Source organism: Agelaius phoeniceus, chromosome 30 (assembly GCF_051311805.1).
Source record: "Agelaius phoeniceus isolate bAgePho1 chromosome 30, bAgePho1.hap1, whole genome shotgun sequence".
NCBI classification, from domain to species: Eukaryota; Metazoa; Chordata; class Aves; order Passeriformes; family Icteridae; genus Agelaius; species Agelaius phoeniceus.
In genome coordinates, this window is record NC_135294.1 from 6,214,980 (window position 1) to 6,242,788 (window position 27,809).

The 27,809-nt window shown below is 47.2% G+C and overlaps 1 protein-coding gene across 1 annotated transcript in view; it reads right to left on the minus strand.

The window, feature by feature from the left end:
* Positions 1–27,809, minus strand: part of SLC23A2 (solute carrier family 23 member 2) — a 53,954-nt gene continuing 26,145 nt past the window's right edge. Inside the window, exons 4-16 of the mRNA XM_054650798.2 lie at positions 26,668–26,784; positions 25,678–25,835; positions 20,340–20,428; positions 19,043–19,113; positions 17,735–17,916; positions 13,865–13,985; positions 12,660–12,816; positions 8,744–8,891; positions 7,792–7,897; positions 3,985–4,114; positions 2,931–3,068; positions 1,337–1,432; positions 1–322 (exon numbers count right to left, since the gene is read on the minus strand). Of these exons, the coding sequence (XP_054506773.1) occupies positions 90–322; positions 1,337–1,432; positions 2,931–3,068; positions 3,985–4,114; positions 7,792–7,897; positions 8,744–8,891; positions 12,660–12,816; positions 13,865–13,985; positions 17,735–17,916; positions 19,043–19,113; positions 20,340–20,428; positions 25,678–25,835; positions 26,668–26,784 (1,746 nt within the window). The 3' untranslated portion in view covers positions 1–89. The remainder of the gene's footprint in view (positions 323–1,336; positions 1,433–2,930; positions 3,069–3,984; positions 4,115–7,791; positions 7,898–8,743; positions 8,892–12,659; positions 12,817–13,864; positions 13,986–17,734; positions 17,917–19,042; positions 19,114–20,339; positions 20,429–25,677; positions 25,836–26,667; positions 26,785–27,809) is intronic.

The following is a 27,809-nucleotide window of genomic DNA, read 5'->3' on the forward strand; positions in this document are numbered from 1 at the left end:
TACAAAACATATATTTTAATGCTTCTTAATCAGCAAGAAACTGCAAATACATCTTTGACTACAACTAGATAATATAATTTCAGCTAAGGCTATACTGTAGCTTCTGAGTCTTCATCTGAACTCCTGCAGCTGCTGCTTTTCCTGAAGCCTTTCCACGTGTACCCCACGAAGGTGGGGCTGATGGGCAGGAAGCTGAAACACCTGTACTTTTTAATGAAGTTCATGCCAAAAGGCAGATCATAGGTTTCCATGCCATCCAGGGATTTGCTGCCTTTGCCAACCCCTTTCTTCCACTTCCGAATTCCCCTTTCCTCGGGGCTTCCTAAAAATCAGAATAGAAGGAGGAAAATGTATTTATATTTATGGATATCTTGACATGGACACAAAGCAGAGCCTGAAAGAAGGAGGAGAACACCAGGGCTCAGCCACCAAGTTCAGCAAAGCTCTGGGAAGATGTTCCAGGCTCCCCAAAAAGGGAAAAACCACATTATCTGCTTTATTTTGTAACTGGAAGTCAAGGCAGATTATTCCTCTGGAATGGAAGCAGGTTTGGATCTCAAATCCAGTTTTCCTGTGTCTCCTGGAGGCTGGCTTGGTTTTAATCAGGTTTTTTAGGTGTTTTACAGGATGGGATTTTAACCTGAGGTGTCCTCAGGGGAAGGGAGGGAGGGAGGGAGGGCAGCTGTGAGGATTCTGCTCCTGCTGTGGAAACCAAAAGCAGAATCCCCTGCTGGTGTTCTGCCCCAGGGAACTCTGCCTTTCTCCAAGGAATTCTGTTTTTATCCAGGGAATTTTGCCATTTTCCAGGGAATTCTGCCTTTCCCCAGGGAATGCTGCCTTTACTCAAGCAATTCTACTTTTTTTCCCCAAGGAATTCTGCCTTCCTGCAGGGAATGCTGTTTATACTCATGGATTTCTGCCATTTCCCAAGGATTTCTGCCTTTCTGCAGGGAATTCCGCCTATCTCCAGGGAATGCTGCTCTTTTTTTTCCAGGGAATGCTGCTTTTACCCAGGGAATGCTGCCTTCCTGCAGGGATTTCTGCCATTTCCCAAGGAATTCTGCCTTTCTCCAGGGAATGCTGTTTGTACCCAGGGATTTCTGCCATTTTCCCAAGGAATTGTTTGTACTCAGGGAATTCTGCCATTTTCCCAAGGAATTCTGCCTTTCTCTGGGGAATGCTGTCTGTACTCAGGGAATTCTGCCATTTTCCCAAGGAATTCTGCCATTTCCCAAGGAATTCTGCCTTTCTCTGGGGAATGCTGTCTGTACCATGGCTTTCTGCCCTTTCCCAAGGATCCCTGGCTGCCACTCCCCAGGAATGCTGCAGGGCTCACCTGGGATGGTGTTGTCCAGCACGAAGGCCACGCAGCCCCCGACGAACATGGCCGTGGTGAGCAGCACGTTCAGCACCTGATCAATGCCTGCAATTCCTGCAGCAACAGGGAGGAAACCTGCTGGGATTCCATCCCCCACAGCCCCCTGAATGCCCCTGGGCCTGGGCTCAGCGAGGGTTTGCTCAGAGAGGGCTCTGGGGGGCAGGGGGTGGATGCAGAACCTTCCCCCAGCACGGGACATTGTTCCCCAAAATGCCATTTTCAGGAAGTCCCAGCTGCTGACAGCAATGTCACAAAGCACCATTTCAGTTCCTACTGCAGGCACAGCTAGTCAGAGCTAAGCAGAAAACCGTGGGGTGCAGAAGAGAAGCGTTCAGACTGTGAAATTGTACTTTTTATATAAGAATTCTTTTATAAATCTTTTCTATAATTATTCTGTAAGTAATAATAATTATTTTAATAAAGATTTTATAAGTAATCCTTTTTGTAAATCTTTACTTTTCAAAGGGGCAAGGATTCACAGCCCCAGTTATGGAAGAACACTGCATTAACCACAAAAAGCTTGAGGGATCTGCTTTTCTAACCACTTACAGCAGGACAGATATGCCCTTAAATCCTGGTCTGAAGGCACAGTGGAAAGAAAAGTCAGTTAATATTTGGTTTAAAAACGCCCAGACAAACCCAAAGCAGTGAAATGTCTCCTTTGAGTCCATGTCTGGTGACACACACTGGGCATGAGCACTGCTGAGGGTCACATGGAAGCAGAAAAGCTCCCCAGTGAACTCCTCAAAGCTACAATTCCCTGAACACTCTGCAAAGGAACTCACTAAAATTAAAATCAACACCCAGAACACGTCTGAGGGACAGAAAGTTCAACCCCCAAACAATTCCCCACCTTCCAAACTCTGCCTTGCTATTTTTCCCCTTAATCTTTCAGCATCATTTTCAGCTCCCATTCACACTTCCAGTTTTTATTTCATCCCAGCTGGTAACTGCACCCAGAGACAGCAGGAAAGCTCCAGCTGTGTCCCACTGGAACATTCCCTGCAGGTCTCAGCCTCTCAAAGAATTCTCTGAACACACACAGAGCTTGTCTGGACCTACAGCCTTTCCTGTTTGCATCATTTGGGGATTTTCCTCTATAATTTGGGGGTTTTCCCCCATCATTTGGGTTTTTCCTCCACAATTTGGGGTTTTTCCTCCATAATTTGTTTTTCTTCCTCCATAACTTGGGGTTTTCCTCCATAATTTCCGTTTTTCCTCCATAATTTGGTTTTTTTCCTCCATAATTTGGGTTTTTCCCTCATCATTTGGGTTTTTCCTCCACAATTTGGGGTTTTTCCTTCATAATTTGTTTTTCTTCCTCCATAATTTGGTTTTTTTCCTTCATAATTTGGTTTTTTTTTTCCTCCATAATTTGGGGTTTTTCCTCCATAATTTGGGTTTTTCCCTCCATAATTTGGTTTTTTTTCCTCCATAATTTGGGGTTTTTCCCCCATAATTTGGGGTTCCCCTTCCTGACCCTCTATAGCTGCTGGGTTTTCCAGGTGAGCACGAGGCAGAAGTGCTGATGGGGAGGAGGAGCAGCACGTACCTGTGACCAAGGGGTTCTGTTTGAGATAGCTGGGGAGCACGAGCCCAAAGAAGATGGAAAATCCCAGCACGAAGAGGTTGCGAGAGGAGTTGAGATCAATGAACTGCAGGTTGGACAGACCCACGGCCGTGATCATCCCTGGACACAACAGAACAGCCCAAGATCAGCTCTGAGGTAACTTCTTCTTCAAAAAAACCATCAAAACCCAGCAAAATATCCCTGGAGACACCCCCCAGTACATTTGGAATAATCTGTCAGAAAAGTGCACGGGGTTTTCTCAATAGCACAGCAGCTGCTTTTTCTTCTTTCTCCTTTTAATCTGTATTTTGGGAAACCAGCAAACCTGAGAATCAGTGCACCACGAAACCACAGACCACTGCAACCAGAAAGAGAAGACTGTGGTAGATTCTCAGCAAAGGAAGGTTTTGGTAGATTATTGGGAAAGCAGTGTTACTCTCTCTCTGGGGATTTCCTTCTGTTAAGCAAGCCAGTAACATTGCTTTGTGTTTTATATATATTTATATATATATAATGTTTTATTTAAATTTATATATATGTAATGTTTTATTTATATTTATATATATTTTACATAAAAGGACTCATCTTGTTCATCACAAAACATGCCTGGAGGTAGATTCTTAGGAAAGGAAGATTTTGGTAGATTATCAGGAAAGCAGTGTTATGTTACTCTTTCCTCTGGGTATTTCCTTCTGTTAAGCAAGCCACTAACATCCGGCGATTTCTGCTTTGTGTTTTATAGATATTTTTATATATAAATATATATTTATATTTTATTTTTGCGTTTTATATATATTTTTATATAGATTATGTTTCATTTATGTTTATATATATTTATGTTTTATTTATACTTATAAATATTATGTTATAATTATAATTATAATTATAATTATAATTATATATATAAAATAATAATTATAATTATATTTATATATATATTTTACATGAAAGGACTCATCTTTTCCATCCCAACCCATGCCTGGAGGAGCACAGGGGTTCCTGTTATCAGCTGTTCCTGGGAAGGCAAGGCCCTTACCAAAGAGGGTGCAGAAGAGAGCCCCCAGCACGGGGTCGGGCAGGGATGCGAAGAGCGCGCTGAACTTGCCCACCATGCCCAGCAGCAGCATGAAGGCAGCTCCGTACTGGATCACCCTGCGGCTGCCAACCTGCGGGAAACAGCACAGGACACGCGTGAGGGCAGCCCCGGCGCGGCCTCACACCTGCTGCTGCTGCTGCTGCTGCTGCTGCTGCTGCTGCTGCCGCTGCTGCTGCTGCTGCTGCTGCTGCTGCTGCTGCTGCTGCTGCCGCTGCTGCTGCTGCTCAGGGCGCGCTGCAGCTCCTTCCTGGCGCCTGTGCTACTCTACTAGCACGTGTACAGATAATATATATGGTGTATAGATACTGTACTAGCACGTGTACATATAATATATATGGTGTGTAGATACTGTACTCACAGGTGTACATGTAATATATATAGAGTGTATATCTACTGTACTCACAGGTGTAAATATAATATAGATATGGTGTACATCTATTGTACTCGCAGGTGTACATATAATATAGATATGGTGTATAGATATTGTACTCACAGGTGTACATATAATATAGATATAGTGTATATCTACTGTACTCACAGGTGTAAATATAATATAGACATGGTGTACATCTACTGTACTCACAAGTGTACATATAATATATACATGGTGTATATCTACTGTACTAGCACATGTACATATAATATACACATGGTGTATATCTATTTTACTCACAGGTGTACATATAACATAGATATGGTGTATATCTACTGTACTCACAGGTATACATATAATATAGATATGGTGTATATCTACTGTACTCACAGGTGTAAATATAATATAGATATGGTGTATATCTACTGTACTAGCAGGTGTACATATAATATAGATATGGTGCATATCTACTGTACTCACAGGTATACATATAATATAGATATAGTGTATATCTATTGTACTCGCAGGTGTACTGTATAATATATATACACACTACAGTATATATATTATATATATATATCATATATACTATATATAGTATATATAAAATTCTATACTATATATTTTACTATATATTATTCTATACTATATATACATTACATATACTACAATATATTTAAAAATACTATACTAATCTAAAGAATACAGAAAGGAAACTTCCTGAATGCTAAAAAGATAATTATGAAAACTCGTTACTCTTTTCAGAGTCTTGACACAGCTTGGCCAAAGAGACAAAACAACTCACAGCAGAACCCAGTGAAACAATCTCCAAACAATTCCACACAAGAGCACAACACAGGAGAAGCCAATGAGGTAAGGATTGTTCTCCTTTTCTCTGAGGCTCCTCATCTTCCCCAGAGAAAGGATTTTTCAGGCAATGCGAATGCCACGCTGTGCGTGTTTCCTTTTGGTGCTGCAGGGCTCAGCTGAGCCACAGCTGCTCTGCAGCCAAGCTCAGCCTCCCCAGGCCAGCCCTAAAACCGTCTGGAACTGCCTCAGTCACCAGGAAAGCTGGTGGAACCCAGCTATGGGACAGAAAGCAAAATGGAAATGGAAATATATCAAATAAAGGCTGTGTGCTGCCCTGGGCCACGGGAACAGATCAAACAGTTGGTGGGAAGGAGGGGCAGGGTTTTTAGGCTTAGCCCAAGCTCAGGGCTGAATGCAAATCAGGGCTGTGCTAGCACTGAAACCAAGGGCCTGCATTTCCTTCCCAGTTTTATTTTAAGCAGCCAAGATTCAAGCAGGCTCTCTGTGGTGCAGGGGTAGTGGATAAACCCTAAGTTGGTATTTTTTAACATCCTCCACTGCCACAAAAGGTGCCCCAGGGACAACAAGAACTCCTTTACATGAAGGTGGTTTCTAGAAAAGCCCTTTGCACGTCCCCTGGTGCAGAGCAGCAGGGTTCAAACAGGAAATATTCATTTGTTCATCACGTGTGACTGAGCTGAATGAGGGAAATGAGAAACACCAGCTAAAGAGGTCTGGGGAGGGGAAAATCCTTCCTTGCCCCCATTCCTCACTGCTGAGCTCCAGGTGAGCTCCTTCCCCTGCAAGCAGAGCTGTGCTGCACCATAACTGGAATTAGAACAGGATTGAGCTGGCACCTTTCTCTGCTCTCTATAGAAATGTTCATTTCTGCAGGGCCACTGAGATCCTGCCCTACAATTCTCTTCCTGCCAGAAACAGGCAAATCCTTTGAAAAGCTGCATGACAGTGACATTTATTTATGCAAACAAATTAAAGCTACTGAAAACATCCCAGGCAGCATTCAGCTCAGGCTCTGCATTGATTCCCAGCACACACACACTTATTTTGGAGTGATTATTTTGGAGTGCATCAAATGGTACCTGGAGCCTCCATTTCAGCATCACCACCATGGCAAGAGCTGCTTTAGCCCCAGCTAATCAGAGTTAATTAATCTTGCTCTCATCCAGTAAAACACACACTGGCTCAAAAGCTTTTGCAGCACCTCCATCCAGCAGAATTTAAAATTAATTGTAATTACACACCAATTTCAAGGCAGGGAAAAGCCCTGGTGATGCAGCACTGAAGATCTCCTCTCCCAAATCAACAGCAGAGCATCTCTGGGCCAAAATCCTGTGCCAAAATTCCACCTGAAGCTGAGGAACTGCTGGGTTTTGGGGAATGAAAGTGCAGAAAGGGAACAAGAGCACAGCCTGGGCAGCTCCACTCCCTGCCACAGCTGCCACTTCAACTTTGCACTGCCCAGCATGAAATGCACGCTCATTTCTGTGGGCTGCTCACAAAAACAAGTGCTGCTCATTCATCTCAACCCCCACGGAGCAGCAAGGGGCAGGGAGAACAGAATAAACCTTTCTTTAAGGGTTTTTTCCGAGCAGAACTTCTCTCCCAGGAGATTTCCATCCGCTGGGTGGTGCCTGGTACAGACAGCAGATGGTGCTGTTAGTGCTGAGCTGCACCCCAAAGCAGCAGAATCACCCTTTGTGCAGCACGAGGCAGGGCTGAGGACAAATCAATCATTTGTGTGAGATCAGGCCAGGCGGGTGAGTTACTGCAAGTGGGGACAGACATCTCCTATCCTTGCACAAAGGATTTATGGCTCCCACGTTCAGCACCCAACGAGGTGGCCCTATTTACAACCTAAACCACTCTTGGTGTTCCTGACCAAGGTTAAATTAACATTATCAGGCAGATTTCTCTGCAGCCAAGGCCTCCCAGCTCAGCCAGGCACAGAGCCAGCCCTACATGTGAGCAAAGGAGCTCCTCAAGCACTCACACATTTTATTGAGCAGCATCACCACAAATACATAAACCCCCAAGCCTTAAAGGCAAATACTGAGGGTCCTTTTAGCTCTGAAATGACCTTGGCTGCAGCCCTGTGCCAGTGCCCTGTCCCAGTACAGACTCAGGTAAAGCCCAAGCACCTCATGTTGCATTTTACTGTGTGTGAGGCATTAAAATTCACTTCCTACTGATGCTTTCAGAGCAAGCCACCCAAAAAGCAGCAATTTCTACCCAGTTTACAGTGTTTATGCCTCAACTCAAACACCCCAGAGCCCTGGAATGCTGCCTGGGTTTTCCAAGAGAGTTTATGCAGCAGCATCTGCTTTATGGGGATTCCAACTGCATTTTACTCCGAATAAAATGATTTCTAAGGTCCTGATGAGCAATAATGCATTTCCCTCAGACAGGAGTTGGTGCAGACAGTTGGGTGGGTACACTCAGAATGATCTGAGAAGTTTGTGTGCACAGGAATGGAGCAGAGTGGGCTCCTGGAAGAGGATTATGAACACAAGGAACCCCTGAGGGCTCCCAGCCGAGCACTTCACCTTTGTGATGCCCAGGACCCCAATGTTGGGGCTGGAGGAGGTGGATCCATTCCCTGTCCCAAAGACTCCATCCAGAACACAGGAGAGCCCCTCGATGAAAATCCCCCTGGAAATCCCAAAGAGAACACAAGAGCCACGTTGGTACAGGCACACATTCACTGGGGGTGCCCCTGAGTGCCACAGGGGCCTCTGCTCCACATGGCATTCCTGAAATTCATGGCTCAGGCTCCAACACACCTGGAAAACACTCGGGAGTTTCTGCTTCCTGAGTCTTAGATCCCCACATTCTTAAACTGAGGAAATTATATTAAAAATTCAGGTAAAATTTCAGAGCTGCTCTTGATTTCTAAACTGCACTCCAGGTGAGTCTTAGAACCCCACATTCTTAAACTGAGGAAATTATATTAAAAATTCAGATAAAACTTCAGAGCTGCTCTTGATTTCTAAACTGCATTCTGGGTGAGTCTTAGAACCCCACATTCTTAAACTGAGGAAATTATATTAAAAATTCAGGTAAAATTTCAGAGCTGCTCTGTTTCTAAACTGCACTCCAGGTGAGTCTTAGAACCCCACATTCTTAAACTGAGGAAATTATATTAAAAATTCAGGTAAAATTTCAGAGCTGCTGTTTCTAAACTGCATTCTGGGTGGTTTTGACAGCCCCAATTCCAGAACCAGTTTAGAGCTCTTTCCCTGTGGAAACTGTGCTGGTAACTCCCACAGACTCCAGCAGGAATGGGACTGGGATTCAAATGTAACAAAACAACCCCAGATGCCATTTCCACCCTGGATTTCAGATTCCTGGTCCTTGTGTACCAAAGTGACCAAAACACAACTTGACCAAGGGGGCAACATTTCACCCCAGAGCACATCCCTGCTTATCCAAAAGGGGAAAAACCCCAAAAAACCCAAAGAGGCCGAGGCAGTGGAGGTACTGGTGGCTGGGACAGACCTGTTGATGGCGTGGATGGGAGGAGGAGGAGCACAGGAGAGCCTGGCACAGGCGTAGTAGTCGCCGATGGACTCGATGATGCTGGCCACCACAGCGCTGAGCATGCCGATCACCCCCGCCGCCGAGATGGTGGGCAGCCCCCACTGGACTGTGGAGAGAGAGAGACACTGAAACAGCCCTGCCCCAGAAATGGAGCTCAGGACATCCTCTGGGTGCTGCTGTTCGCAGCGTCTGAGGATGAGGGAGGAGATGAGAATGTTGACTCCATGTTCCACAAGGCTTGAGTTATTATTTTATGATATATGTTATATTAAAGCTATACTAAAAGAATAGAAGAAAGGATTTCATCAGAAGGCTGGCTGAGAATAGAAAAGAATGGTAACAAAGGCTTGAAAAAGAATAGAAATAGGAAAGAATGATAACTGAGACAGTCCGAGCCAGCTGGGCTGTGATTGGCCATTAATGAGAAACAACCACATGGGCCCAATCCCAGCTGCACCTGTTGCATTTCACAGCAGCAGATAACCATTGGTTACATTCTGTTTACATTCTGTTCCTGAGGCCTCTCAGCTTCTCAGGAGGAAAATCCTAAGGAAAGGATTTTCCATAGAAGATGTGTGTGACAGTCCTGGACTGCCCAAACCCCTGCCAGGGGCTCAGAGAGCCTGGCTCAGAGCCCAAGGCCCCTGTGACTTTGATTTTAACCCATGGAAAAAATTACCAACCTTATATGAAGATCTGCAAGCCACAAAAAAGCAGAATAATAACTAGTTTGTCATGAGGTGAAAAACAAATTTTTGGGGCTTTTAGAATGGGGGTTCAGGGGGCAAGATGGAGGAATCTGGGCCTGTCCAGCCTTTCTCCTTCTTGTTCTTGGCCTCCATCTCCTGCTGTGATGGTGGAACTTTGGGATTGGTTTAGAGTAGAAGCTCAGTGTCTAACACAGGTGATGGGTATTGGACAGTAATTGGAAATCTTGTACAGGGAGTTTTTAGTATAAAAAGATCACACTGCCCTGGGGCAGGCACAGTGCCTGGGACTGTCCTGCTGAACAGACCTTGGCTGGCCAGGAGAAAGAATTTTACAGATAAGAAACAACAAACAACCTTGGGAATGAGAACTGCAGAGCTCTGACTCCTTCTTTGAGCACCAGGCTGGGCAAAGAGACTTGAACACATCCTGGGGTCACTGTGAGCAGCTGAAGCCCTGAGACCCCAGCACACAGCCTGGATACCCACACACACAGACCTGGGGGAATTGTGCAGTGCTTTGGGCTGGGAAGGGCTTTTGGGACCCCCCAGCACTGCCCAGGTCACTGCTGGCCGTGTCCCCAGGTGCCACATCCACCCTGCTGCTCAAATGCCCCAGGGATGGGGACTCCAGCACTGCTCCAGGGCTGGGCAGCCCTTCTGGGCAGGAAATATTCCCCAAAATCCACCCTGAGCCTCTCCTGGGGCAATCTGGGACTGTCCCCTAAATCCTCCTGTCCCTTATCCTTAGCTGGGATAAGATCCCAAATCCCCCTGGCTCTCCCCTCCTGTCAGGGGGTTGTGCAGAGCCAGAAGTTCCCCCTGATCCCATTTTCTCCCCCTGATCCCATTTTCTTCCTCTGGGCCCCTTCCCAGCTCCATTCCCTGCCCTGGGCTGGCCCCAGCCCCTCCATGTCCTTGTCCTGAGGGGCCAGAAGTGACCCTGGGAGTGAGGGGGGCCCTCCCCAGTGCCCAGCACTGTTTATTTACCTTTGATGGGAACAACAAACCCCCTTCACTCTAACACAGTCTGGCAAGTTCAAGGAGATGAAAGGAGCAAAGGAACAATTGCCAAAGCAACTGCTTTGATCACACTTGGAAAAATCCCAGGGAATCATAAAACCTCACCAAAAAAAAAAAAAAAAATTTAAATTCCTCCTGTTCAGGAATCAGGAATTTGATCTACAGCTTGTGAGAAAACAATCCTGGCCAGTGAGGCAAATGCCACTGTATTATTATTGCTCCAAAAAGTCACTTTGGTCACAAGTCTAGTCGACCAAACAGGATGGCAACAATCAGCTCTGATCACTGCACAAACACCTCCCAGCTCCAAATTTTTGTAGTAGAGAAAATAAGATTAATTTAAGCCTGCAGAAAAGCCTGGCAGGTTTTCCACAGCAATTGCCTTGATGCTTTTATCTCTTTGAAATAGATGAGCCTCCTGCAACAAAGGGATCTTCAGTCACACAGGAGTGAATGAACCTCACAAATACAAATGGGCTGATCAGGGTGGAGAAGTTTTCCTCCTCTTCTTTTCCAAAAGCCTCTATTCTTCATCTGCTGCTTTAGAAGTGGTTTCTTTTAAGAACCAAAACATATGGGAAACCACAACGAAGCTGCCTCATCACAATGTGGTGGCACAGCTGATAATTCCTGTACTTCTATTCTAAAATAATATTATTCCCTAATTACCCTGGTAATTTCTGAAGGGTGAGCCAGTTGTGCAATCTCACACCATAAACCCAGCCTTTAACAGCTTTAAACTTAGAGCTGGCCAACACAAAACCACCTCCAAAACGTTGGGTGAAGTGTTTGGTGCTCTCCTGTAGATGATTTCACTGCCCTCTGATAAGCAGGGCCTGGCATTCCCTGACTTGCCCGTGCCAGCAGTGCCTTGGCAAGTCAGGGCATTTTCCTACAGCTGTGCTCACCCTGACTGGGTGTGTTTGGGGCAGGGGAGTGCAGCAGGCTGGGAGAAACGCCCCACAGAGGGGATTCTTCAGACAATGAGAGCCAGGGAACCCAGCAGAGCTGTAAAAACCTGGCCCTGGCCCTGGGCAGCATTAGCAGCATTGCCAAGGACTGATAAAGCAGTGATGATCTCCATGTCAGAGGGGCAGCCACTGTTAGCAGGAGTCACCCAGGCCAATCCTGCCAAGTGCAGCTCCTTGGGTGAGACCTTAAGGAATCAGCTGAACACAAGGAAAAACAACAAAATAGACCAGCAGGCAATGAGAGTGGAGTGTGCTGAACTGTGGAGTGGGTGGGACTGGGAGGGACCCTCAGCCATCAGCAGGGACCCCTCCCACTGGCCCAGGCTGCTCTGTCCAGCCTGGGACACTGCCAGGGATGGATCATCCACACCACCCAAAGGTTGTGGAATAAACCACTGAGAGAGGCAGCAGAGCTGTGGAATAGGAGGAATGGCCCTGCTGAGTTCTGGGGTACCAGGGCTATGGATAAACCACTGAGAGCCAGCAGAGCTGTGGAACAGGAGGAATGGCCCTGCTGGGCTCCTGGGGTACCAGAGCAATGACCCTGCTTGGTTCTGGGGTACCAGGGCTATGGAATGCACCCCAGACAGAGCCAGCAGAACTCTTGAACAGCATCAATGACCCTGCTGGGTTCTGGGGAACCAGGGCTAAGGAATAAACCCCAGAGAGAGCCAGCAGAGCTCTGGAGCAGGAGGAATGGAATGGCCCTGTTGGGTTCTGGAGAGCCAGGGCTATGGGATGCACCCCAGACAGAGGCAGCAGAACCCTGGAGCAGCAGCTCTGGCCTTGCTGGGCCCAGGAGCAGCACACTTAGAGGAGAAGGGCACCTTGAACCAGCACACAGAGGAGCAGGGCACCTTGAACCAGCACACTTAGAGGAGCAGGGCACCTTGAACCACGGTGCCACCAGCAGCACTTACAGGGGTAGGGCACCTTGAACCACGGTGCCACCAGCAGCACTTACAGGGGTAGGGCACCTTGAACCATGGTGCCACCAGCAGCACTTACAGGGGTAGGGCACCTTGAACCACGGTGCCACCAGCAGCACTTACAGGGGTAGGGCACCTTGAACCATGGTGCCACCAGCAGCACTTACAGGGGTAGGGCACCTTGAACCAGCAGCACTTACAGGGGTAGGGCACCTTGAACCACGGTGCCACCAGCAGCACTTACAGGGGTAGGGCACCTTGAACCACGGTGCCACCAGCAGCACGCCGCGGCGCGCGTCCGTGCGCGCGTAGAAGCCGTACTTGGAGCTGTCCGGGGGGAACACGTCCGTCACCGTGAAGATGAAGCACAGCAGCCAGGACACCAGGATGGCCAGGATGATCTGGGGACAGCAGCACAGGGGCCAGTGAGATCACAGCTGCCACGCCAGGGGTGCTGCACAGCCCAGAGCCTGAGCTGGGGGAGATGGATCCGGGGGGAGCTGTGGGGGCTGGATGGGAGGTTTGTGTGGCAGGGATTTGTATGGAAAAGACAGGCTGTGTACAGGTATTGTATGGAAAAGACATGCTACATACACATACTGCATGGATTTGTATGGAAAAGACATGCTGTGTACAGGTATTGTATGGAAAAGACAGGCTGTGTACAGGTATTGTATGGAAAAGACATGCTACATACACATACTGCATGGATTTGTATGGAAAAGACATGCTGTAGACAGATACTGTATGGAAATATTATGTATAATACATATTATACACAGATACTGTATGTATATGGTATGTAAAAGACATACTATATATAAATACTGTATGGAAAATACATATATAGATATTGTATGTATATAGTATGGAAAATCCATACTGTATGTATACAGAATGTAAAATACACACCATATATAGATACTGTATGTAAATGATATGTAAAAGACACTATAGATATTGTAAGTAAATAGTATGGAAAATACATATTACATATAGGTACTGTATGGATTTATATGGAAAATACATATTATATATAGGTACTGCATGTATTCATATGTAAAAGACATACTACATGTAGATATTGTATGTATACAGTATGTAAAATACATACTATGTATAGATACTGTATGTAAATAGTATGTAAAATACTATATATAGATTATGTAATTGTATGTAAAATACATACTTTATGTAGATACTGTATGCAAAAATGTATGTAAAATACACACCATATACACTCTATGTAAATAGTATATCAAATGCATACTATATACAGATACTGTATGTAAAATACATATTATATTTAGATTCTGTATGTAAATAGTATGTAAAATACATACTATGTATAGATAATGTATGTATCAAACCCAACAACATCCCACACCCACCAAACCAGATTTTTGTTTTCTTTTTTTTGCCTAAGGAAGAACAAGTTCAACGACTTACAGGGAACATCTTGAAAAGCTGCAGCCTGTATGCTGTCCATCCTTTCTTGGATTTATAAATGGGCAAGGGAAATTTGACATTTCTGGCATACTGGGAGAACAACAGCACCAGGAAAATAGTCCTGAGAAAAAAAAAAAGGAGGATGAGGAGGGTGGGACAAGAGAGAAAAGTCATTAGCACCAATATATCTATAAATTCTTTTTAGCACAAACCTCTCCAGACCCTTTGCATGCAGATTTTCAATTTCAGCAGAAGACAAGGCAGCAAAATGATTAAAATGATTATTCCTCAAATGCCAAATCTGAATTCTGAAGCGCTGCAAAACTCAGCAGCTGCAGGCAGATAAATGGACCAGGGAGAGGCCCAGACTGAAGGGGGATTTTCAGTTAAAATTCCTGTGCTGCTCCTTCTTTCCTCCCAAACTCCACCTGAGGTCCAGGGCTGTCTGTGAAGCACAGAACTTGCTGCCAGCCCCTGGCAGGAAACAGGGAACCTGAAGGGCTGTGGACAGGAATTTCTACATTTCAAAACTTGCACCAAACTTCAAAGCACTTGGGGAAATTTCTGTCAGGGAAATTTTTTCTGTTTTTCAGAATCAAGTTTTTTTTTTAAATATTAATCTTTCACTAAATAGCTGCAAATGAAGCAGAATGGAGCCCAAGCCCCAAGATTTGCTGCCAGTGCAGTCCATCAGTATTAGGCATCTTAATTCTTATTCATTCCCCCCATCAATGACACTGCCAAGCTCCTCTAGACATTAAAAATTATTTTTTACAGCTAAAATAAGCCCCCACTGTCCTGAAGAATCAGAATTCAGGGCACGTTGCTCAATCCTGAATGAGCAATTCTCAATTCTCAGCCCAGCTCTGCTCTGCAAGGGCCTCCCCAAGACTGGAGCTGTCTGAAGCAGCAAAGCTCTGCTGAAATCTGAGATTATGTTTTTATCAGCTGACTTGAAAAATAAAGAGAGGATTTTCAGCCTCTCCTCTGCCCCGGATCAGACACAAACCAGTTTTCCTCTCCCTCAGTCTGCAGGAAAAGGAGGGGCATTTACAGCCCTCAGCAGCCCAGGAGAAAAGCAGAATATCCATCTTCTCCATGCAGGAAACCCCAGAAACTCCCCAAAATCCACCATGGGCTCCCTCCCTCCCACACCAGCCCTGAGCACAGGGAGCTTTGGATGCCATTTAGCACAGAGCTGTAAAAAATACAATATTCAATTATTGCAATGAATTTTCCACTGGCTGCACGGGAGAGTGGCTGTGAAACAGCACCAAACCCTTGAATGCCCCAGGAAAATCTGGATCAACAGGCAAATCAGGAATAATTGCCCTTGTTACCAATGTCTGAGAGAGGGAATAAAGCAGCCATGGAACAAGCCAGGCCAGGAAATTGGGAAATTGGGAATCCTGCAGCTCCCAGAGGCCCCCAGGTGATTCTGCAGGGCCAGGGAGAAATGCAGGACCTTGATCTATCCCAGAACATCCAGGATAATTCCAGGAGCCACATCTCCCAAGGCTGGAACCACTCCTGAGTGGCTCCCACAGCTGAGGAGCTGCTGTCAACAATCCCCTGCACATTTCTGCAGAAGCCAGAAATGTTTTATTGACTGGCTAACATTTAAATCCTGCTCCTGAATTGATTTAATTTTTTTTCCCATCTGCAAAAATGTCAACTTTAATTACACATTTCTATGTCCAATTCAAAGATGTGCTTGATTCATTCAAGTTGGGGCATTAAGTTAGCCCCAACTTGCAGAGAAATTCGTTTTACAGACAAATAAAATGTTCCTTTGGACCAGCTGCTTAATACAATAAAATCACAAAAATACTCCTGATGCCAACATGCAAGATAAAACAGAATTAAAGAGCCCTTTTAATCATAAGCTGCACTTACAGAATACTTTACATGTTCAAAGCATTGTGCAAACAGATTAGTGAGATCACAATCTGATCTCACCAAGGCATTCATTCCTCTGCTCCCAGAGCCAGCACTGCTGGTGCTGCACATGGAGGAGCTTCAGCTCTGTGCTCCCCAAAATGGGGTTTCAATGGAGCTGTTTCAGCTCTGTGCTCCCTAAAATGGGGTTTCAATGGAGCTGCTTAAGCCTCTTTTCTCCCCAAAATGAGGTTTCAATGGAGCTGTTTCAGCCTCTGTGCTCCCCAAAATGGGGTTTTCACATGGAGCTGTTTCAGCCTCTTTCCTCCCTAAAATAGGGTTTCACATGAAACTGTGCTTCAACCTCTTTTCTCCCCAAAATGGGGCTCCAATTGAGCTGTTTCAGCCTCTTCTCTCCCTAAAATGGGGTTTCAATGGAGCTGTTTCAGCCTCTTCTCTCCCCAAAATGGGGTTCCCAGCCTCGTTTGCTGCTTCCCCACATGGGGAGCTTTTGTCCTCTCTTCATTTCACTTCCCTCACTTATTCCTTTTCATCCCTTCCTCTCCCTGGCCCCTACAGCTGATGGCACATCCACCCCAAGCCCTGAAATTCCCTCTAGAAGCTTTTTTGTCCCCAGGCAGGGATCTCAGCTCATGGCTCAGCTCTGGAGGTGTTCATGGCAATGCTTGTGCCCTCTGCCACCACACACATGGATCTCTCCAGGGCACAGGAAAGCAGAGGGACCAGCACCACCAGTGGGGTTTAGCTGCAGCAGAGGAATCAGGCAATGCCAGCCCAGAAATACAAATTGTTCACTGCATTTCATCTCTCTGGTGTTCTGTTAAATCATCTTTTCTACAGCACTGAACACCACCCTGAGCAGCTCCTGCTTTATGAAGTTCTGCTCTCCACACCTCATTTTTGGCCACTGTCCCCTCTTCTCTCTTCAAGCTCACGTTACCATGGAATGGTTTGGGTTGGAAGGAACCTTAAAGCCCATCCAGGTCCATGAAGGAGCCATGGGCAGGGACACCTTTCACCATCCCAGGCTGCTCCAAGCCCTGTCCAGCCTGGCCTTGGGCACTTCCAGGGCAGCCACAGCTGCTCTGGGGCCTCCCCACCCTCCCAGGGAAGGATTCCTTTGCAGGGAGAAGCTCCAGGCAACTGCCCTGAGCTGCTCTATCCTGATTCTCACATTTTCAGCTGACCTCATCCAGACTCTGGGTGTTTGTCATGGTGTTTCTCCTCATGGTGTGTGTTTCTCATGGTGGGTGTTTCCCATGGTGTTTGTTTCTCATGGTGTTTGGTGTTCCTCATGGTGTTTGGTTCTCATGGTATTTCTCCTGGTGTTTTCTCATGGTGTTTGGTTCTTGTGGTGTTTCTCATGTGTTTCTCCTCATGGTGTGTTTCTCATGGTATTTCTCATGGTGTTTGTTTCTCATGGTGTTTGGTGTTCCTCCTGGTGTTTCTCATGGTGTTTGGTTCTTGTGGTGTTTCTCATGTGTGTTTCTCCTCATGGTGTTTGGTTCTCATGTGTGTTTCTCATGGTGTTTCTCCTCATGGTGTTTTCATGGTGTTTCTCATGTGTAATTCTCATGGTGTTTCTCCTCATGGTGTTTGGTTCTCATGGTATTTCTCATGGTATTTCTCATGGTGTTTCTCATGGTGTTTCTCCTCATGGTGTTTCTCCTCATGGTGTTTGGTTCTTATGGTGTTTCTCATGTGTGTTTCTCATGGTGTTTCTCCTCACAGTGTTTCTCCTCCCAGTGTTTCTCCTCACTGTGTTTCTCCTCATGGTGTTTGGTTCTCGTGGTGTTTCTCATGGTATTTCTCATGGTGTTTCTCATGGTGTTTCTCCTCATGGTATTTCTCATGGTGTTCCTCCTCCCAGTGTTTCTCCACACCAGCAGCACCGACAGAGCCCCGCTGCCCCCAGCTCTCCCCAGCAGCCCAAACCCCGCGTGCCCAGCAGGAAACCCTCGGGGTACTCACAGCATGGCGATGCCCCAGTGCTTGCCAGCTCTCTCCCCAGCAGCCTGGAAGCCCGAGAGGCCGATGAGGGCCACGGTGGGGGTGATGGTCAGGGGCCCGATGTAGCGCAGCAGGGCCCCGGGCAGCCCCAGCAGCCCGATCACCACCTCGATCAGCGAGGACATGATGATGGCACCTTGGATCTGAACACACAACAGGGCAGAGAGGCAGCTCAGTGCCATCTGACAGCCAAAGCCAAACCCTCTGTTTTTCTGCTCTGGATTACAAACTGCAGTTAAAAGAATTCAGTGACACAGAAGAACTCAGCAAATTTATTTTTTTCGTCATAAAACAGCTCATTATGTTTAAGTGACTTATCGCTTTAAGCATAACACTTATGGTTTTCTCCACAAAACTATTACACAACAGACCAGTGGGCCAGTCTGGAAGCTGTGTGGAAAGCACATCACACTGTCAGACAGGAGACCTGGGGTCCAGGCTAACCTTTAAGCTCTCAGATCGAACGGCAAGGGTTGGTGCGCCACGAGGTGATGCTCCTAGCTCCTAGGGGCAGAGTGTGTGCTGCATTGGTCACAAGTGCTCCTTAGAAGCTGGATTAGAGCAGCGTTGTGGTCTCAGGAGACTGTCAGCCCTCTTGGCTGCAGGGCTCTTGGCAGGATGTAGCTATGGTTTGAACATGGGGAAGAGAGAGGGGTTGTTTTTAATTAAGAAAAAGTTGGCAGCCCAAAGCAACGGGATGGGAGATCAATTCCATGACACACGCCTTCATTTGGACTACTCTAGCTGCCACCCTGGCGTGGCACAGCCCTCAGCCTGCCCTGCAGGGACCACGACTTCACACTGCACTGCTGCGAGTGGAGAAGGAGCTGCAGGTATCTCACAAGTCTCTGGGGAGAATCAACCTCTTATCACAAGAGTCTCCAACTTAAAACACTTGGGAAGGAACCAGATTTCCTAAGTGCACATTCACCTCCAGGGCCAGCCCCAGTGCACAGGCACAGCAGGCAAGGGGCCTGGCAGCAGCTGAACTGCTGCACAAATCGAGGTTACAAGAAGAGTTTTCATCTCTCTCGAGCATTTCACTGCACGGCTTTTGGGGTGTGGTATCTAACTCCTGGTATTTGCTGTCCAGCAATGAACAGGTGGAAAAGATGAAGACTTCCATGAAATGAGCAAAGGGATATATTCACATGGAGATCGCAGTGAAACAAGAAATCACCAACTCAAAGACAAGAAGACACAGATGATAAAGTGAGGAACTTAACTGGAGCTGGAGAGAGTGACAGCAAAAGGCAAGTCCCACATTACCTCTCGTATCCGGGGGTACCAGATGTGCTCCGTGTGCAGCAGCTCTGCCGTTCCATTTGCAACTGTTACATCTTCCAAAAGGGACAAAAAACAGGGGTTTCTTTTACTGCCCAGCCACTCTGCCACCACTGCACCCAAAACAAATCCCTCCCCAGGCTGTGGCTGATAAAGGAGCCCCAATTCACACAGAGAGCGAGTTCTGCTCAAATGAAGGCCAACAGCCTCACTTCTCCCTCTGCTCCACAGCTCTCGGCAAGCAGGGTTCCAACAGGAAAATGCCCGGATTTCCAGACAGGAAGGGCCAGGAGTTCTCTCCCCACTCCAAGGGGGAATTACTCAGCTGCACCCCAGGAATCACCGAGCCCAGTGCTTGCTGCTCCCCAGTGGAGGCACTCACTGAAGGAGCTGAGCCCTGGGGGACAGCCCCACCTGGCAGCTCTGGGAGGGGAAAGGGCTCAGGAGAAGATGAGCAAAGCTCTTTGTGACATCTGCAGTCCTGGGAAAATGGCTTTGCCACCCAGGGATGTCAGGGAGTTTCTTTCAACAGGCTGGGCGTTAATCACATTTTGATTAATGTGAGTTACCAGAGATGTATAAACACCCAAATAATAGAAATTAAATTCTTGAGAGTCCAAAGGAGCCCTGGGAAGAGCTCCAGTCACGGGTGAGCAGCCTGATTATTCCCTGTGCTGCTGCTTCCCACTGCCCACAGCCCTGGGACTGAATAACCACCCCCAGTGAACACAGAGTCATTTCCAGTCCAAGCTGAAGCAAAAGCTCCCATCCCAACCAGAACCTGTTCCCTCTGAAGCCCAAACCTTCCAGGATGACGACAGCAGCAGAGAACAGAGTGAAAAAGAACATCCCAGTCTTGTCAAAACCTGTCAGGTATGACCTCAGCAGGGGAAAACCCTGCTCTGGAGGTGATGCTGTACATTGCTCAAAGTGCCTCTCACTCACCACTTCAAAGGGCTCACTTGGACTCGCTGCTTCCAAACATTTGGAACATTCCGGGAAGGAACATTTGCAGAATGCAAATGAACACAAGGATTACTCTATGCCACAGTTACAGCTCCTTTGTCAATGTTTTTGTACTTTAAAAATTCCCAGAAACAGAACTCCACAAGGACATTTTCGGGAATCTTCTGTGGCAGATATTTTAACACTGTAAAAAGAGAGGCTTTGCATATTCCCTGCTCTTCAGCCCCAGTTTTCACATCAGAGGCTCTGGCAGCTGCACTCCACCTGAGCTGGGCCATTTGTCACTTAAAGCTGAGCAAGGATAAACAACAATTACCTGTGGTATTGCACTTCCACTTCTCCAGAGAGAGAATTGCTCTGGCAGGTGCTAAGAACGCAAAAGCACTGGCTTGGAACAGGGGTAACCTGGTGGGGAGGGAGAGGAGAGATGGTGACACTCTGTGGGCTGGCACTCAAACCACCCTTTCCTGAGTTATAAAACTGGGAATAAGAGAACTTCTCACCAGAAACAGCCCAGTCACAGAAACACAAAGACTTCACAAGGCAAAGAGCTGACAGCACCTGCCTGCAGTTACCAACCAGGAGACTCCAGGGGCCAGGCACTGGTGGCAGGGGGTGACAGCAGCACAGGGACACAGGGGGACCTGAGCTGGGGGAGCAGAGTGCTGAAGGTGCAGTTTTTACCATCCTAGCACAGGAGCAGCACTCAGGAGGTGCAGTTTTTACCCTCCCATCTCTCAGGAGGTGCAGTTTTCACCCTCCCAGCTCTCAGAAGGTGCAGTTTTTACCCTCCCATCTCTCAGGAGGTGCAGTTTTCACCATCCCAGCTCTCTGAAGGTGCAGTTTTTACCCTCCCATCTCTCAGGAGGTGCAGTTTTCACCATCCCAGCTCTCTGAAGGTGCAGTTTTACAGTTTTCACCCTCCCATCTCTCTGGAGATGCAGTTTTCACCCTCCCAGCTCTCTGAAGGTGCAGTTTTCACCATCCCAGCTCTCTGAAGGTGCAGTTTTTACTCTCCCATCTCTCTGGAGTTGCACCTTTACCCTCCCAGCTCTCTGGAGTTGCACCTTTACCCTCCCAGCTCTCTGCAGGCTCCATCCCTCCCCTCTGCATGACTCTGAGCACACTCATTCTGGAGTGCATGTGTCAATAACTGCTGGGCTGATGATGGGAGCAGATTAGATGTTCCCAGTGCTTGCCACCAATAAATACAAACACCACAAGAATTTCAAGATGACATTCTTAGCATTGATGTTTATACTTCCCAAAAGATTTGGGAGATGTGAAGAGGATCTACCTGCACCAAGTGTGAATTTACTGACCTCACTGTACCTTGTGTAACAAATATCCCAGCATTACTAAACTGCAGATGCACTCTCAACTATTTACAAATGCTGACATTAATGCATTGCCAGGAAAGCCCTTGAACAGGAAATCCCAAGGTGTGACACAGGGAATGAGGGCAGGAAAAAGAACTGCTCAGGCTCAGGTAAAGATGAGAAAATGCTCACAGGAGGAGAAATGTGGGGGGAAATGGTGAACAGTGAGCACAGGAAAGATCAAACTCGTTATTAATGGGAGTTGGGAAGTTCACAGGAGCAGTTTGGGCCATGGGCAACTCCAAAGCCACCAAATGCTCTAAACTACATTAGAAACTCCAACTTCATGCACTCCATGAGGCACCCAAGCACGGCTGGCTGGCCAGAACTCACCCTGGGAGCTGCCCCATGCAGGAATCCCAGCTCCAGGAAGTCAGGGCTGGTGGCTCAGGATGATTCAGCCCATCCTGCCAGGCTCAGTAAGCAGAGCTGGTGCCCATGCAGGGCTGCAATACCTGGAACAAGCTGCTACTGCTCCATGCCACCTACACAGCCCCCTCAGAGGCTTGGTAAACACACACTGCAAACACATTCTCCAGGGCTGAGGTCAGAGCTGCCAGCTCGGGCTGTTGTGCATCCCATGAAACACCAGCACAGGGAGGGAAAATCTCATCTCAGCACCTGGTCCTGCTCCACTTCCATGTGACACAGGTAGCTCCCAAAAGGCTCACAATACTGGGGATTTTCATTTTTTTTACATTTTTAAAGGAATTGTTGAAAATCAGTCAACCAAGATCTGTCTCCTTCCCAGGTGACAGCTGCAGGCTGGGGCTGACTTACAGATTTTAAGGCAGCCACTCACTGCCAGCCAGCTGAAGCACCAAAGCTCCTGAGTGGGGTTTCAGTTCAATTCCATGCCTAAACCATCCAGCTGCTCCATTCTGGCACGGATTGAAGTGAAAACAGGAGGTTTTCTGCAGGCAAAGGCATCTGGAAATGTCTCATTACGTTCCCATGTCCCACAGATGTGAGAAAGTTGAGCCAGTGCAGGGCACAGCAGCAGAACTGCCACCCTGGCGTGGATTAAAGCTGTGCTTGATGTCTCAGTGCCACTAATTACCCACTAATGAGCCCCTGCCAGTCTGGGGCTCACTGCACAACCCAGGGAATAGCTGGAATTCCTAGAACTGGTCTGGGTACCCAACCTACCCCGACTCCGCCTCGTAATCGAGCCAAATCCATCTTTAAGAACCCTTAAACCATGGAATTTGACCTTTTGAAACCTTTATTTGCTGAAATACTTTGCAGTTGACAGACTTGCCAATGAATACTTGCAAATCTCATTGAGAGGCCTGAGCTGCTGTATCCCATTCCCAGCCTTACATAAACCCCCCATCACATGTGCCACAGTTATAAAACACCCCAGCGTGGAAATTTCCTCCCTAAACACAGGTTATTTTAAGACCCAAACACAATTTGGCCTTCAGGGATATGAAAATGTAAGTACAGTGCAAGTTGGGAGCCACTGAAAAGGGAAAAATCCCAGCAGGGTGGAGGGCAGGGCTGGGATTACACAGAAAGAACAGAGAATTTCAAAATTCTGTAATTTTGGGCCCCTTCTCTCTGAATGAGCCCCAAATCCCTCTCTAGTAAGTGATAAAAAGCCAAGATTATTAAGGGGGGAAAAAAATCCCCAAATATGACAAACTTCCAGACAAGGTACCTGAGGATTTATGGTCACAGCACAAAGAGCCAGCGAGGCTGGAAATGAGATCATTGACTTGGGGAGTCTTTACTTAAAGAAAATACATTGGGGAGATAAAGTTTGCTTTTCCAACAACTCCCACTCCGTTGTTCTGCCATCAGAGGGAACTCTTCAAGCCAGAGGAGTGAGCCCAAGTCCAGTAGGACAAACAAAAATACAGGGAAGGTTTTCTCCCCAAAGGAAAAGGTGCAGCAAAGGTAACTCAACCAAAGGGTGCACTGGAAAACCTGGAACAGCTGGAAATGCTTTAGATGAAAAGCTGATCCACCACAGGTTTGCCTTCCTGAGACACCTTTCTCACCTAAAGATTCTGGCTCTTAAATAAATCCTTCAAAATGTGGGGGGTGTTGGGAATTTTCTGGTGGCAGGCAGGATTTCAGCTCACATTGTTCTGAGTGAACTGAGTGACTCCAGAATCACCTCAGAGACCACCTGAGGGTTAAATGGGCACTTTGCTTCTGCTTTGGCTTTATTCAAGATGCAGAAATAACTCTGCAGGCTTTAGGTATTCCCCAAGTTTAGCTCAGCAGGTTAAACAGCTGTGCAGTGGAACACGGGTTTGAAAATATTTATATTTATAATGTATATTAGTATTTATATTTATATGTATATTTATATTTATAATGTATATTGGTATTTATATTTATAGCTATATTTATATTTATAATGTATATTAGTATTTATATTTATATGTATATTTATATTTATAATGCACATTAGTATTTATATTTATAGGTACATTTATATTTATAATGTATATTAGTATTTATATTTATATTTATCCTTGCCAACAGCAGATTTATACAAGGATTTGCCTCCTGGGCTCTTCCACCCTCCTAAGGAGAGGTGAGAGCACCCCTGCACACCTCTGTGTGTTCCCAACTCCAGGAATGATCACTGCCCATAACTCAGAGCAGCAAACAAATAAACCCAAATTATTTCATGGGACTGGGAGCTGACAGAGAGGGACAAGTTTCCCTCACCATTTTCCCTGCCTTTTTCACTTGCCAAGCCTTTCACAGCATTTGCTGCAGGACTGATCACAGCTCCCTAAAAACCATGAAATATTTAATTCAAGAAATGAATAAAACTAGCACAGTTAGCCCCTCTTTACCAAGGTGTGTGAATTGCTCCTCTCCCAGAAACACTTCTGCCTTCTCCCTTCTGCTGGGTTTCCTCTCCCTGCTGGATTTTCTCACCCCTGGGATGCCTTGTGTTACTTCAAATCCACCTTTTTATTTGGGAACAGCTTTCTAAAAGCTCACCCTAACTGCTGCCCTTAGTTTTGTGTCTCCCCTCTGCAAATCCCACACACTCCTGGATCCTGGGAACCCCCAAACTTCCATGCCCAGATCCCACCTGCAGCCCAAGGTGCAGAAATGAATAAAACCACCCCAGTCAGCTCCTTTTTCCCAAGGTGTGTGACTGAATGTTTGCTCTCCTGCCTTCTCTGTTCTGGGAAACCCCAAATTTCTGTTCCCAGGCTCACACCTGCAGCAGGAATTAATAAAAACACCCCAGTCAGCCCCTCTTTCCCAAGGCAGCCCCTCTTTTATCCCAAGGTGTGTGAATGAATGTTCGCTCTCCTGCCTCCTGTGCCCCAGGGAGCCCCAGCTGCCCATGCAGGCTCACCTGCAGCAGGAATTAATCAAACCACCCCAGTCAGCTCCTTTTTCCTAAGGTGTGTGAATGAATTTTTGCTCTCCTGCCTTCTCTGTTCTGGGAAACCCCAAATTTCTGTTCCCAGGCTCACCTGCAGCCTGAGGTGGTCTGCAGCAGGAATTCATCAAACCACCCCAGTCAGGCAGCCCCTCTTTTATCCCAAGGTGTGTGACTGAGTTTTTGCTCTCCTGCCTTCCCTCTTCTGGGAAACCCCAGAGTTCTGTTCCCAGGCTCACCTGCAGCCGAAGGTGGTCTGCAGCAGGAATTCATCAAACCACCCGGGTCAGGCAGCCCCGCTTTCCCAAGGCAGCCCCTCTTTTATCCCAAGGTGTGTCACTGAGTGCTCTCCTGCCCCCTGTGCCCCAGAATCCCGTTCCCAGGCTCACCTGCAGCCGAAGGTGGTCTGCAGCAGGAATTAATAAAACCACCACAATCAGCTCTTTTATCCCAAGGTGTGTGACTGTTTGCCCTCCTGCCCCCTGTGCCCCAGGATTCCATTCCCAGGCTCACCTGCAGCCCAAGGTGGTCTGCAGCAGGAATTAATCAAACCACCACAACCAGGCAGCCCCTCTTTTATCCCAAGGTGTGTCACTGAGTGTTTGCCCTCCTGCCCCCTGTGCCCCAGGAGCCCCAGGATTCCGTTCCCAGGCTCACCTGCAGCCGAAGGTGTTCTGCAGCAGGAATTCATCAAACCACCACAATCAGCTCTTTTATCCCAAGGTGTGTGACTGTTTGCTCTCCTGCCCCCTGTGCCCCAGAATCCCGTTCCAGGCTCACCTGCAGCCGAAGGTGGTCTGCAGCAGGAATTCATCAAACCACCACAATCAGGCAGCCCCTCTTTTATCCCAAGGTGTGTGACTGAGTGCCCTCCTGCCCCCTGTGCCCCAGGATTCCATTTCCAGGCTCACCTGCAGCCGAAGGTGGTCTGCAGCAGGGTGGTGATGCCCACACAGAAGAAGATGGTCCCGATGAGCTGGCTGGTGGCCCACTGGTCGAAGCCCACGCACATGGCGTCGGCCAGCAGGAAGGGCACGGCGATGGTGCCGCTGAAACACGTCAGGTAGTGCTGGGGGCACAGGGTTAGTGCTGCAAACCATCCTTCCAGCCCACCCTCAGTGGGACACACACACACTCCAGGCAATTTAGGGATTTTGGAGGAGATGAGGTTTTAGTTGGACCCAAGTTTTTTCACCAAACTCCACACACAAGTAAAAATAGAATTCCTACAGAACTGCCTGTCCTTGAGGAAAGGGCAGCAATAAAAAGGATGCTTTGGAATGTGTTTGTTTGGAGATCTCAAGGTCCTTCACAGAGATTACCAGATTCTCAGCATTCCTGTGGGCCAGATGTTATTACCACTGCAGAGGGAAGGAGATGGGACTGGAGCAGTGGCTGAGCTGGAGGAAGCACCTGCTCATGCTCCAAGGGCAAGCCAGGTGCAGGGTGATGCTCTCAGAACTGAAACAACTGCAGCAGCAGCTTTAATATTCAATATTTCATGTCTAAACCCTCCTCTCTCTCCATCTCTAACTCCAGAGGTGCCCAATGTCCCTTGTGAGGACCTCCACTGAGCCTCTGCTCACTCATTTACCAACAGCAGCTTTTAACTCCATAAATATCTGAGTGATTCTCACAAATGCATGAGCTGAAAACTGGAATTCTCAGAGCAATGATCTGAGTGTGATCAGCTTCAGAAAAAACTTCCTAACACCTCCTTCAAAATCATTCTCAGAGCAGTGATCTGAGTGTGATCAGCTTCAGAAGAAACCTCCCAACACCCTCCTCAAAGAGGTGAGAGTGGGGAAGGATAAAACACACACCACAATGAACTGCACAGCAAATCTTCAGGGAACTTTGAAAGGCACAGAAGGAAAAGCTGTCTCTGTGTGGGGATGTACCTGCAAGCCCAGGAAGATGCAGAGGTACCAGGGAGGAACATCTTCAATGGTGTAAATCATGTCAGTCCTCTGGGCATCCAAACTGCCACTGCTGTCCAGGGTCTCTGCCAGGGAGCTCTGCAGGAACAAGGGGCACCTGCAGGTTAGTGCTGCACGGAATAAAGGGAATTTCAGCTCCCAGGCTGCTTCAGCAACTCTGATTTGTGACAATTTCAAAGCCTTTCCCATCCAGCTCCTGAATTTGTAGCCAACATGTTCTCTTCTGAACACTCCCTGCTTATTTATTTATAATTGCTGATTTCTGACAGAACTGATCTGGCAGCCAAAAGGTGCCCAAAAATGGATTCATCATGACAAGGCTGTTAAAAAACCCCACCAAACCCCAAAACCACAAAAACAAACAGAAAAAGAAAATAGGGATGAATTGGAACTAAGAAGAAGAGCTCTGTCCTTGCACCAGAGACCAAAATCGCTGGCAAAAATAAATCCTCATTATGATAATTGCTTCCCTGCTTTGCTCTTACCCAATTCCATCTGGGTTAACCACTTTTAGCCAAAGAATTTATAATTTCCCTTCTTCCCCTTCATTTATGCAGTCAGGAAAAATGCTGATTATTTATTACACCCAAATTAATCCCCAAGCAATTTCCATCAGCCAAGCAGAATTCCTCCAGGAATTTCAATTCCCCCAGGAATTCACTGCCAGTGCCAATGGAGAAGTGAGCACAGACATTCACACATCAACACCCCAGCAAGACAAGGGCCAGCTCTGCCATTTCTTTGTCACAAATGAGTGGAATCTGGTTTGGAAACTCCTGAGAACAAACCCACAAAGCCCCAGCACAACAAGAGAAGCAGGAGGAAGTATCAGATGTTGTAATTTCAGACCAAGCAGCTAAAAAATTACCTTACACAACAGCTGCTGTGGCCTAATCCAGCCCAGGACGCTCTGAGCCCACGTGGAGCTGCCTCACACGGAGCCTGGGAGCTCTGCCAGACTCGTGACTGCCCCAAATGGTCTCCACTTCTCCAAAAATCCCCACCACAACCACGGCCAGGCCTGAGCCCATCTGCACTCGGTGCCACCTGCAAGGCCAGCACCAAACTGAGCCTGGCACTGCCCTCCCACCTCAGCCCCCTCC